Source organism: Meles meles, chromosome 1 (genome assembly GCF_922984935.1).
Source record: "Meles meles chromosome 1, mMelMel3.1 paternal haplotype, whole genome shotgun sequence".
Classification (NCBI taxonomy): Eukaryota; Metazoa; Chordata; class Mammalia; order Carnivora; family Mustelidae; genus Meles; species Meles meles.
Genome location: NC_060066.1, coordinates 207,777,867 through 207,791,413, shown reverse-complemented (window position 1 = coordinate 207,791,413; position 13,547 = coordinate 207,777,867). Strand labels below are relative to the sequence as shown.

General features: G+C 51.9%; 1 protein-coding gene across 1 annotated transcript in view; it reads right to left on the bottom strand.

Annotated features, from left to right (window-relative positions):
• Positions 1-246: 246 nt before the first annotated feature.
• Positions 247-13,547, bottom strand: part of LRRC38 (leucine rich repeat containing 38) — a 28,835-nt gene continuing 15,534 nt past the window's right edge. The window contains exon 2 of the mRNA XM_046018833.1: positions 247-1,809. Coding sequence (XP_045874789.1) covers positions 1,556-1,809 — 254 coding nt within the window. The 3' untranslated portion in view covers positions 247-1,555. The remainder of the gene's footprint in view (positions 1,810-13,547) is intronic.

Genomic DNA, 13,547 nt, shown 5'->3' with positions numbered 1-13,547 from the left:
GTTCTGTTTCTCTGCAGAGCCCTAGCTAACACACCCAACTCTCTGTTCTTGAGTTTACCTGCTACTCTTCCCCGGGATCTCATTTATATCTTTCACAGGGCTTGTCTCTACCTGCAATTACAGTTCTGTCTCCTTGTTTGTTTCGTGTCCCCCCCGTAAGAATCGAGCCCAAGCGAGCTGGGGGCTCTGTCTTCTTAACGCACCTCCCCACACCGCCCAGACCAGTGCTTGGCCCTTTACAAGCGCTCAGTCGGTATATGTGGTCACAGAGATGGCAGGGAGCACGGGAACAAGGACACAGAAGGAATATATTGTGAGAAACAATGGAGAGGTGTTTCCCAGCAACACCCCAGGGGCTTCTCTCGAGCCCCAGCTCCGTCTCGGTCTCCAGCAGGGTCTGAGGCTGCAGACACTGCATCTGGTATCAACCCGCCGGGCTCGTGACATGCTTTCGTATTATCTCTGCCCCAAAGTGCCATCTTGCACATCCAGGAAAGCAGTGCCTGTCACAACCTGTGCTCCCGAGAAATATCACACACAACCTAAGGCCACAGAGGGAGGGACGTTTCTCAGAGGCCAAGTCCCGGGTTTGGTTGCTTTTTTTGGTTTGGTTTGGTTTTTAACATTTTGCTGGTCCAGTGCCACCCGCTGTTTGGAACCCTGGCCTGGAAGACAGTTTGCTGCAAGTTCTGGAGATGACAAGTCTGGACCCGGGCCAGCACAGAGACGGGGCCAGGCATTAATGGGCTGAGGACTGGAACTGGGGGGCTGGGGAAGAAGGACGATTGGTTGTCTTTCAGGGGGCAGAGTGATGGGGCATAGAGGCCCTCCAGACTGTACACATCGACCCACCGTCCTTCCTCTACGAGTTGCTTCCTGAGGCCGAGGATGAGGGTGAGTCCTACCGGCCAAAGCTTCCTCACCTGCCCACCCAAATACGGCAACGAACCCTGCTTGCCTGAGCTTTTCCCTCCGTGCCCCTATAGCCAAATGGAGGTTTGTCCTCTGCACCTCCCGACGCTGCTGCTGAAGCCCATTACAGCAGGAGAAACCCCGCTCCAGGGACAGGGCCCTGGACACGGGTCCCCATCCGAGCCGCTGCATCCCGCGGGGAGGAGGGGGCCGCTGCTCAGTCTCCCAGTCCAGGCCCAGAACAGGTGCACAAAGCAGCTTGGCGGTGGGAAACTGCAAGCGTCCACACCGCCTGACTTGGTGTTCAGCCATCAGCGGGGAAGTCTGACGGGCCGTCTCCTCCCCCATTCTCGCATCTCAGGTGGGGAGGCAGGTCCGCCCTGAAATCTTTCCTGAGCTCCTCGGGCAGCTTCTAAACTCTGAGATGGGAGGTCCCAGAGGGTGGCCAGGGGGCGTGGCCTAGGCGTGTCGGGGGCGTGGCCTGGGCGTGGTCACGGGCATGCCAGGTGCATGGCCAGGGTCAGGGGCTTCTCTGGGCCCTGCCTCGGGTTGACTCCTTCTAGCTTCCCGCCTCCCCTCTTCACTCTCCGCGGGGAGAGGAGCCCAGCTTGGGCTCCAGCAAGCCAGCAAGGGAGGGGGCGCCTCAGTCGTCCTCATCCTCATCCTCGTCTTCCGTGTCCTTGTTGGGCGCGCACCTCTGGAAACACTGCACCACGGTGGCCAAGAAGAAGCTGGAGATGATGGCGGCAATGGACACGGCCACCCCGGAGAAGATGATGATGAACAGGTCCGTGAGCGACAGGCTGAACCTGCACTCGCTGAAGCTGGCCTCGGACAGCTCGTGCAGGAATATCCTCCTGTTCCCCAGGGGCAGGGAGCACTGGATTTCCTCGCGGCCTGTGGAAAAAGCAGGCGGGGTGAGAGAAACATCTGCGGGCCAGCCTAAAAGTTGGCAGGGCGAGGGTTTGCCAAGTGCAGAGTGGCAGCGTCCCCCGACCCCCAAGAGCAAAAGGGGAGGGGGGAGTTGATGATAATGGAATTTCAGCTTTTTTAAAAGCCGCAGAGGAATCCCCATGGGAAAATCAGAAGGCCTTGGTCTCCCTCGCCCCGCTCTAAGATATGGAACTGGGTTTTGAACCACTCCGTGGTGACGCAAAAGGAGATTCAGGGTCAGAGCGTCTGTAGATCTTGATCCAGACCTGGGTACCACCTGGCCTCCCGGGTGGGGCGGGGGGAGGGTCAATGCAAGGGGCCAGGGGAAGTGCCCACGGATGAAATTCACTCCATTTTGGAATGCCACCTTCCGAGCCAGACGCCAGTCTCCTAGTCCTCAGGGCAAGAGTGAACAGGATGCTGGAGCGACTCTTCTACTCTAAAAGGGTTTTCCCTCGACAGGAGCAGGGAAAATGGGCTCTCTCTGAAGGTGGTCTTCCAACAGCAGTTACCAAAGCTGTGAAGCTTCCGTGAGCTTCAGAATCACCCGAAGAGCGCCTTAAAATGCAGGTTCCCTGGAGAGTTGGCAAGCTTCTGGGACACTCTCTCCCACGATGCCCAGAGGAGCCCTGGTAACCTCTGTTTTAGGTCCTGAAGTTCCCTTTAAGATTTCACTTGGAGAGTGGCTGATCCAAAAGGAAGTTTCACTGCCTCCAGTCCAGGAAAATCTGACTTCTGAGTGCATGTGAGAAAGTGCTTTAAAACAACAGTAATGAGAAACACTAACTTGAGCTTACCAGGGGCCAGACGCTGGTCTAAGCACTTCACATACAATAAAGCATTTCCTCTGCCAGCCAGTGAGGTCCAGGGACAGTTCGGAGGACCGCAGCAGGGAGGGGTCCACACCCTCCTGCTTTCTAGGGAGCCTAAGGAAAACCTGCCCGAGGCATGAAGATCCAAGCACCAGGCCAATGGTTTCCCAAACACTCGTTTATTCATTCAACACACATTTACTGGACACTATCTTGTGCCAAGGGATTGGCGGCAAAAAAGGCAAAAAGGGCCCTTAATCTCAAAGAGTATAAATTCTGGAAGACAGACGCACATCCGTGCCTTCAACGCGTGTTTATTGAGTATCTCCCACACATTAGGCCCTGGGGATACGACAGTGAGCTCAACAAAATCCTTGCCCTAATGCAGCTTAGGTGTGGACAACTGATGAGTAGATCAAGAAATACATAAATGTTGGGGCGCCTGAGTGGTCCAGTCGGTTAAACATCCGACTCTTGATTTCAGCTCAGTTTGTGATCTCAGGGTCGGGAGATCAAGCCCCTCGTCGGGCTCCGTGCTCAGCGGGACGTCTGCTTCTTTCCCTCTCTCTCTGCGCCTCCCATTGCATGCATGCCCACGTGTTTCTCTCTCTCTCTCTAATAAATAAATCTTAAAAAAAAAAAAGAATTATATAAATGCGAAGATGACACACTAAGGTAAAACGAGGAATGTCTGGGAAAGAGGGACGTCTTTAGATGGGGCATTCGGGAGGTACTGTTTCAGCAAAGATCTAAAGAATGAAATGGAACCAGTCACAAGAAGATCAATTGAGGCAGAGGAGGCAGGAAATTGGCAAAGAGCTCAGTGTTCGGCAACACTGTGTAGCCAGGGGCAGCAGAGTGGGCAAAGGGTGTTTAGTATGAGCTGAGGTGGGACACGTGGACGTGGGTTGAGATGAAGCTCAGACTTGCCAGGGTCTCCAAATGAGTATAATGAACAGAGACCCCACCTCCAGCCCCAACCCTGTTATGGGCTGAATTGTGTCCCCTTCACCCCTGCATTTGTCGAAGACCTGGGATCATGACCTGAGCCGAAGGCAGAGGCTTTAACCCACTGAGCCACCCAGGCGCCCTCCAACTCTTCATTCTTGCCACAACTTCATGAGGTAGGTAGTACCAGCATGCCCATTTTATGGTTGAGAAAACTGAAGCACAGAGAGTTTTCATAGCTTACTTCGGCGCCGCAGCTTCCCGGAAACACGAGGACACCATTTTGACATGAAGCTCAGCTGCCTACTATCTCTGCTTCCCCTTGGCTTCTTTTCAACTTTTAGGAAAACCCGTAGTTGCTCTCTTTGTCAGGGCTTCCATTTCAAAGAGCTGGCCCTCAATCCATCTCCAGAATTATCTGAAAGTCAGAATGATCTCTTCATACCTCATTAGGGAGCTGGCTTCCGTTGAGCGTAGAGCAGCCTCGCTAATTGCCCAGCAAACCTGCAACCACCCTTCGGGTCTTTGTTTGTATCTCTTTCCTCCTTCAGCTCAGAAGAGGCTTCCTCCCTCCTTCTGTCCTGGCCCTTCTTTTCTGTGATGTACAGCCAAACCCACTGACGCTGTCCTCCCTGTGCAAGCCATTGCTATGGCAACCAGACTCCGAGTCCCTCCTTTCCCTGATCCCGCACCCCCCTCACAAACCCCGCGAATGAGCTGGACGAGAGCTTTGCATGGTTCTCCAGTTTATGTTGGGCTTGGTTTTGACTTTCTTTTTCTTAAAGAAGCCCAACTTTCGTTGACTACTTATGAGACTTTTAAATGCATCTGAACAGAATTAGGAGAACTTGAAGACAGAGTCATTTTGGGGTTCCCTTGGGCTTCCCTTGTTTTCTTCAATGGAAAGTGGGCAAATCAATTGACCAGCCTCCTCTAAACACTCCCCTGCCCACAACCAGGGATGTTATGAACATAAACGAGATGAACCCCAATGAAGCCTCCCCCCCCCGCCATTGGCCTGGTGATAGTGTTGCAAGCATGACATAAGGGGACATCTGGAAACTTACCATGGCACCTGGCCACCATTCATTCTCAAAAAACCAGCGCTCATTTTTATTCAGATTTTTAAGGTTTCAAATTGCACCCACACCTGACTCCAGATATCTGAGGAGGCTCCCTGTATCAGTCAAGGTTCTCCAGAGAAACAACCAAAAGGGTGTGTGCATGTGTAAGGAAAGAGATGTATCATAAGGAATTGGCTCACGCGATTATGGAGGGTAAGATCCAAGGTCCACACCCAGTAAGTTGGAGATCCCGAGAGCTGATGGGGTACTTCCTGGCTGAATACTGGCAGGCTCAACACCCAGGAAGCCAATGTTCCCGTTTGAGTCCAAAGGCAAGAACTGATATCCCAGTTCAAGGCCCTCAGGCAGGAGGAGCTTTCCCTTCCTCACAGGAAAGTCAGTTTTGTTTTGTTCTAATCCACTGATTAGATGAGGCCCACCCACGCTTGGGAGGGCACTCTGCTCTGCCCAACCTACAGATTCAAATGTTCATTACATCCAAAGACACCCTCAGAGGCAGACAATGTCTGCCTAAACGCCCAGGCTGTCAAAAATCCACTGTCACCATGTGCTTCATGCTTTTCTGCAGCAGCAAGAGGGGCATTTTTCAATTATAGGGGTCTAGCGCAAAACTCAAAAGAAACCGTCTTCTTTCCTCTACTTGCTTGGAATGCCTAAAGAGAGGCAGAAAGAGCTCAGGGCAAAAGCAGGATTCAGCAGTGTGGAAAATGGATGATCTGCACGTTGAGAACCATTCTCTGACCACAGAGGAAGTGGCTTCTCCTTCCCCCACTTCTTTACCATCTTCCCTCCAATCTCCTCCTCTTCCTCCACTCTCTCTCTCCTTCTCTTTCTTCCTCTGTGTCCTTTTTTGTTTTTTAAAGATTTATTTATTTATTTTAGGGAAAGAAAGAGAGAGAGAAAAAAAGCATGCGGGAGAAGGGGCTGAGGGAGAAGGGGAGAGAATCCTCACGCAGACTCCCCCAGTGAGACTCCCCCGGTGAGCACAGAGCCTGATGCAGGGGCTTCGTCTCTTGACCCAGAGACCATGATGAGAGCTGAAATCGAGTCCGCTGCCCAACCGACTGAGCCACCCAGAGGACCCCCCTCTGTGTACTTTCTGTTGCGGTAAAACATACAGGACATAAAGCATGCTGCCTTAATTGTTTTTAAGTGTGCTATTTGGCGTCATGAAGTATAGTTACAACGTTATACAGTCATCACCACTATCATTTCCAGAACCTTCTCATCCCCTAAACTCTGTACCTGTTAAAGAATAACTCCCTTCCCCCATCCCCAGCCCCTGCTAACCACTGTCCTACTTTCTGTCTCTATGAACTTGGCTACTCATAGAGGTGAAACCATACACTCTGTATCCTTTTGTGACTGGCTTATTTCACCAGGCACGATGTTTTTAAGGTCCCTCCATGGCTGTAGCATGTATCAAAACTTCCCTCCTTTTTAAGCTGAATGATACTCCATGGAGCGGATACACCACATTTTACACCTCCCTTTGTTGGCTGATGCAACACTTGGGTTGTTTCCACAGTGCGGCTATTGTAAATACTTATGTTATAAACACTGGCATGTAAGTATCTGTTGAAATCTTCACCTGCAGTTCTGGATATATACCCAGAGGCAGAACTGCTCGGTCATATGGTGATTCTATGTTTAACTTTTCGAGGGACCTCCCCACTGTGTTCTGCAGTCCTGTGCCCCATTTTACGTTCCTGTCAGCTCCACACAAGGGATCGGATCTCTCCACATCTTTGCCCACGCTTGTTAGGTCACATTAAAAAGATAATAGTAGGGGCGTCTGGGTGGCTCGGTGGGTTAAAGCCTCTGCCTTCGGCTCGGGTCATGATCCCAGGGTCCTGGGATCGAGCCCCGCATCAGGCTCTCTGCTCTGTGGGGAGCCTGCTTCCTCCTCTCTCTCTGCCTGCCTCTCTGCCTAGCTGTGATTTTTCTCTGTCAAATAAATAAAAAAATATAAAAAAAAAAAAAAGATAATAGTAAGACCGATCCTAAGGGGTGCAAGGTAGTATCTCATTTTTTTGTGGGTGTGATTTTGATTTGCATTTCTCTAATGACTAGTGACTTGAGCATCTTTTCACGTGTTTACTGGCTTGCTCCTTCTTTTTAAATAAAAACCATCATCTCCTAAAAAGCCATCACGTGACCTTTCTTCAGGGATTTGCAGCCACATTGCAAAGGGCTGGTCCCTAGGGATTCAACACTTGGGAGGGGAGCAGGGCTGGAAGGGCCCAGGGGAGACACAGGATGGGGCAGATTTCTGAAAAGAATGAATATGCGAATCTCCCAACTCAGTATAATTCACCTGCGACGCCCTGAGCCCTCACCCATGTCCTAAAGCGGGAAACATGGACATGTCCGTGTGGGGACTGTGTACCGAGCACCTGCTGGGTTCGGATGTAGTGCGCGCCCCTTAGCACCGGTCATTTATCACTTACGTCATCTGGGAGGTGAGCAGCACGATGCTCAACTCCGAGCTGAAGAAACGGGCCTCAGAAATCTTTAGCAATTCACATGCTGTTGAATGGGAAAGCCAGAATTTAAGCTGCACTCAACTCGGTGTGTTTTACTCTGAAGCCCGTGTTTCCTGTCTGCCCGTGTTGTCTGTAGCACCGAAGAATGTGACATCCTGGCCCCAAGACGTTTACAATCCAGCAGAGGAACCAAACCGAAAATACATGAGGCCACTGGAAAGGAAGATAATCCACAGATCTACAGGGCTTCACAAAGGTAGAGAACGAAGAGAGGGTGTCTGGAAGGTCTAGTGCGTTCTCAACACTTATGGAGTGAATGAACAGCTCTGAGTTTGAAGGATTATTCTGGTGGAATGAGAAAGGCCTTGCAGGCAAGGGGCACAGGTGGAACCCGAAAGCAAGGGTGGGTCGTAGATGCGCCTCCAGGACTAGGACAGCGCCCCCTAGCGACGGTATCATCCCAAAGGATGGTCCCCGGCGGATTTCCGGTGGGCTGAGTGTGGAGTCCCCGGAGAATCATGGCCAGGAACTGAGAATTTGAATTAAGACATTAAAAAAAAACCTTTTTGTTATCTTTTTGGTCAGTGCGACGTGGTAGTCTTTAAAGAATCTTTTAAAATCCCATTTAAATCAGGAGCTGAAGCAGCATTTTCACATGGACACAACTGTCGGGCTGCTGTAATGAGACAGGACACATGCCGTGAGCCCCTTCACTCATCGTTCCCCGCCTGACTCCTGTGCAAGCATCGGAGTGTGCAGCCCCTGGGCTGTCCTGCGTCCCAGACGCAGCCCGGAGTGAGGGGCATGGCCAGAGTTGGAGCCAAGACTCCCTACCCATGACAGAGATCTCTTGAGAGCCTACAGTCTAGAGCTGTGGTCCTCAGGCTTTGGCTGTTATATGCTGGTAAAGAAAAAAGAGAGAGAGAGAGAAAGAAAAAGAAGAGAGAAAGGGACAACGAGAGAGGGCGGGAGGGGAAAGGAAAGGAGAGGGAATGAAAGGGAAGGGAAAGGAAAAGAAACAGAGAGACTGACATAGGACTACAGCTTATAACTTTGCCCCGTAAGGACATTCAAAACATACACCATCCTCATCACCATCATTATCATCATCAACATTTTATAAGAGAAACTTTAGTATGCCATTAAAGTTAGGACTGCAGCATAAGATGAGAAGGGGAAACACTTAAGAACCACCCAGGACGCTGCCCTCACTGTCCTCCCTTTGGAAGGGACTGTGGATGCCTGGACAGACGACCCCAGATCTGGGGCCACCTTGGGGGGTGCTGTCTGTACTCTGTACTTCCCATTCCACCTGGAGCAATTCCCAGGGGGTCATGTCCTTATTCCTCAAGAGTAGAAGTCTATGAACAGCAGCTCCGGGGCCACATCCCTCTTGCTCTGCCCACCCCCCCACCATATATTTTGGGAGTCAGGTCACACTGGAAGACGGCCGGGCCCATTGGTTTCCACATGCTTGCGGGCAGCTTTTCCACTATAATGGTAGATTTGAGTAGTTACAAATCCTAAAAGATTTGCCATCTGGCCCTTTTGACAAAGGAGGTTTGTCAATTCCTGTTCAAATCTCAGGAAACACCTCCTTTGTGTGGGAAGTTTGCCCTGAATGCTACCTACGGCTCCCCTTCCCCTGAGTCAGGCTTCTCCTTCCTGAACCTCCATACATCCTCCACAGGGTGGGGAGCCCTGCCTGTCTCACCCACAGCTCCCAGCTTAGACCTGGCACACGGTACACAAATATCACAAAAACCAAGAAAATCCAGAACAGGTCAGAAATGTCTAGGTGAGAAGGGCCCCAGCGTGCGATGCCCAGCCAGGGTCTGGAAGGTGGGCTGCGGGTCTGTCAGAAAACCGATCAGAAGCCACTGACTTGTTTGTGATGAGGCCGCAGGGGCTGTTAGTCAAACATGCAGGTGTGTGGTGGGGTCTGGAAACATTAACTTAATAGGTTCTTAGTGGCAAAAATGTTGGAAGCTACCAATTTTGATGAGTTTTCACCCTTCTTCAGTGAAGTGCATTCAAAGATGTGAACTCCTCCTACTTCTTACAGATGTGGGGTGCCACAGATAACCCCCAATCCTCCCTTCATTAGCCACAAGTGTTTTACAGAAAAACTTACATCCCATCATTCTTTAGCTCAGTACCCCTCCCTCCCAAGCATCTTCATCCTTCTCAAAATGCAACCAAGGGGCGCCTGGGTGGCTCAGTGGATTAAGCCTCTGCCTTCAGGTCAGGTCATGATCCCAGGGTCCTAGGATCAAGCCCTGCATCGGGCTTTCTGCTCAGCGGGGAGTCTACTTCCCCCTCTCTCTCTACCTGCCTCTCTGCCTACTTGTGCTCTCTGTCTCTCTGTCAAATAAAAAAAAAAAAAATCTTGAAAAAAAAATGCAACCCAAGATCCTTACTGCCTTCCCTCCAAACCCCTCACTCTACCTTTCTTGCCATTCCTCCAACACCCCAAGCACGGGCCTACCTCAGGGCCTTTGCACCTGCTCCCTCTACCCAGCTCACTCCTTCACATTCTTAGGGCCCCTGCTCAGGTGTCACTTTGTCGGAGATGCTCTCCCCCCCAACAATCATTCTCCACCCCCCCACCTGGCTTTATTTTTCTCTGGAACACCCAACCCCACCTGCCATATTACCTAGCTATGTATTCATTTATTTTCTGCTTCCCTGACGCTCCCCACTCCAGTGTTGGCTCTGTGAGGTCAGGCTTCTGGTTTTGTTCCTGCTGTATTCCCAGTATCTAGAACTTTCAAAATATATTTTTGAATGAATGTATGAATAAAGATACGATAGGAGGGGCGCCTGGGTGGCTCAGTGGGTTAAGCCTCTGCGTTTGGCTCAGGTCATGATCTCAATGTCCTGGGATCGAGTCCCGCATCGGGCTCTCTGCATGGTGGGTTGCCTGCTTTCTCCTCTCTCTCTGCCTGCCTCTCTGCCTACTTGTGATTTCTCTCTGTCAAATAAATAAAATCTTTAAAAAAAAAAAAAAGATACGATGAGAAAATGGCTTAGCGGTGCACCACAAGGAGCTTCCTAAGCCATCACCCCTGACTAGATAGGCCATTCCCTCTAACAGCCAATGATGCTGGACCAAAGTCCTTTCCCCCAAATTCATCAGCAGATAACTCTCCACTCCCTGCAAGGAAAGAGAAGCTTTACGTATTTTCCCCGTGCTTTTCCCTCTTGAGGGGTGGAAACTTGCAGTACTCTTCAGGAGCAGATGTTGTGGGAACAAAAAGCGCCCCGCAAATAGTGGGGGCCCATCAGCTACCCCCCCCTGGAGTCTTACCACATGCTAGGTGTCCTTCTAAGCACCCTGCGCTGTCCACACTGCTTTAACCCACAAAGCAGGCACTGGGACAAGCACGATGGTGACTCTGGCTTGCAGGTAAGGAAACCAAACCACTGCGTTACTTGCTTAAGGTCCTCTGGCGGAAAAATGGTAGAACCATAATTTGGGATCAGGCGGTCTGACTCCAGACCTGGGCGGTTAGACGTTACCCACCCTTATTGACTCAAAAGCACTTGCACAAATTACTGCAAGGGATACTAAGCCCCAGTGGTTCATATCAGGACGCCGAGGCTGTACACTGAACGTGCAGACCCCATCTGGAGCCCGTGCTGTCTCCAGCGGCAGCCCCCGCCCTGAGTACTCGGTGGAAAGAACACCCAAGGTCATGCTCAAGGGTCTGGGTGTTGTCTTCCTCTCCTACGGCTGCCCTAACTAATTGCCAAACACTGGGTGGCTTCAAGCGAGTGTATTCCCTCCCAGTTCTGGAGGCCAGAGCCTGGAACTGAAGTACCAGGAGAGCCGGACTCCCTCCGAAGGTTCGAGGGGGGGAATGCGGCGTGCCCCCCTCGAGCTCTCGTGGCCCCAGAGATTCCTCGGGTCATGACAGCATGTCCCCACCCTCTGCCTATGTCATGTCTCTCTCTTGTAAAAACACACCTGCCGTTGGATTTAGGGCCCATCCGAAATCCAGGCTGAGCTCATCTCGAGAGGTTTAGTACCTCAGCAAAGACTCTTTCCAAGTAAGTTCCCATTCACAGGTTCCAGGCTTCAGGACTTGGCCATGTCTCTTGCGGCGACACAATTCAACCGACTCTGGGTGTCTTATGTGTGACACATAAGTCACCTGCTGCCCTTGGGTCTCTAGTCCTCCCTGTCTCCTTATCTGGAGGCTGCTCCCAGATGGCATTTTTGGGTCATCCCCTTCCACTCCTTGGGGACCTCATGAAAATGTGTGGCCCTTCCCTGGCCCGGGGGTCAGCACGTGACCGACACTGGGTCACAGTCTCTCTGATTCGATAAACTGAATCCTGAGTGGCTTGACCAAGAAGGTGGCCAGAGCGCTCCGTCCGCAGCCCTGCCCTGCGGGAACCGTCCCCTGGAGACAGGCCTCCTTCCTTCTGCGGGGGGGTGGCTCGGCCCCCTGCCTGCTGCTACTCTGTCCCCTTGACTGACGACTTCTCCCCGGCAGCTGACACCTTTGCTGGAGAGGGTGAAGAGCTGCCACTCTCCCGAAATAGACGGTGACGCAGCGGATGGTAGACTGAGATTAATCTCTTGCCCGTTGCCAGCAAACAGGCCTGCAGCCAGAGGATCTCTGGGGCCCTCCCCCCGAGCCAGCGTTCCCCACCCAACCCCAGACCTGCCTAATCCACATCAACGACACGCTCTTCCAAGCACTTCTGTCATTAAAAAAAATTTTTTGTTGTTTTCCCAACTCCACTTAGGCAAAGCCTACGAATTCACTGAAAGAACAGAAATAAACAAAAAGGAGGAGGATAAAAGGACCCATACATACGTATTTAACACGCTGGCTTCTACCTTTCTCGATTTCTTCTGTGCGTCTACGGACAGATATCACCCAGGTAGAAATATACTCTGCCGCTCTGTTGGGTAAGCACACTGGGAACGTCTTTCCATCCGACCAAGGTCATTGCCAAACGTCTTATTGATCGATTGGCTGATTGATTTTTAAGCAGACTCCACACCCAGGGCAGAGCCCCAGGTGGGGCTTGAACTCACGACCCTGAGAGGGAGACCTGAGCTGAGATCAGGAGTCAGACGCTTAACCAACTGAGCCACCACCCAGGCGCTCCCGCCCCCCAAACATCATTTGTAAATTGCTGCAGGCACTGTACTGTGTAGCTGAGCCATGATTTCCTTCTGCAATCCCAGGGCACTTCCCGTTTTTTCCTTACTAGAAACAAGACCGCTATGGGCATCTGTATACACATTCTTAATTTTCTCCGCACAATGCATTCCCACAAGCCGAGGACCGTCCCTGCACTTGTGGCGACAATGGGTTTTGTTACTCGTTCATCTTGGCTGATCTCGTAAGCCATAAACGAGCGTAACTGCTGATGTAATGTGCATTTCTCTGACGACCAGTAGAGCTCAGTGTTGTATCATGGGCTCATGGGCCATTTGGAGTGGTTCTTCGGCAAATGGGCTGCCCAAAACTTGTACTAAACGCTTCAAGGTGTGAGAAAGCCCCAATGTCAAGGAGGGTTGGGGGGAGAGTGTGGCTGATTCTCTCCACCCAAACTAGCCAGAGCAACAGCTCCCAGGGAAGGAGCCTCCCCTCCCATCTCCTGGAGAAAGGACCAGCATGAAGGCCCTCCGGGGACCCCTGGGCATTCGTCCCACTGCTCATGACCAGAGCTCACCCTCCTATCACTCTCCTCTCCGACACTTTGGGTTCGTAGGGTTCCATGTGGGCCAGGAGCTGGCTTCCAGAACTCCAAACCCAAACGAGCAGGAGACAGAAAGAAGCAGCGCGTTCTTTCACAGGCCGGGTCAGACCTCCAGCCACGGCTTCCCGATCTCGCAGCCCTGTAGAAGGTTAGATCCAAAGGCATCCGCGCCTGTCACCCCACCGCCCATCTCCCTTTTATTGGACCTGCAGGTGCGGGTCCCGTGGCTCCTTGCTGCAGCCTCTTGGTGTCACAGAGGAAGACTTCGCGGGGAGGCACCCCTGCATGGACTGCAGGGGGGCGGGGTGCTGGGAACACCAGCTCTAATTTTCTATAGTGCTGGCCCTTGTTCTCCACCATACCTTTCATTAAATATGGGCTGCGGCATCAGGGGAAATTCCCAATTGTCCTCGCTGTCGCAGCCGCAGACACTTTGTCTGATTAAGTAATCAGCTCGTTTCCACCAGAGGAAGAAGCATCGCAGCACCAGGTCAAGGTCTCCTGTTTGCGACTGTCTCCACAGAGCATGTTCCGTAGAATGGGCGGCAGAGTGCAGTCGGTCCTACGCCAGGGTTGGGACTCTGCTATGCTACCCTCCAGCCTGACTGGCAGCCCTAGGCCTCAGGACACCCACATTAGTCACTGCA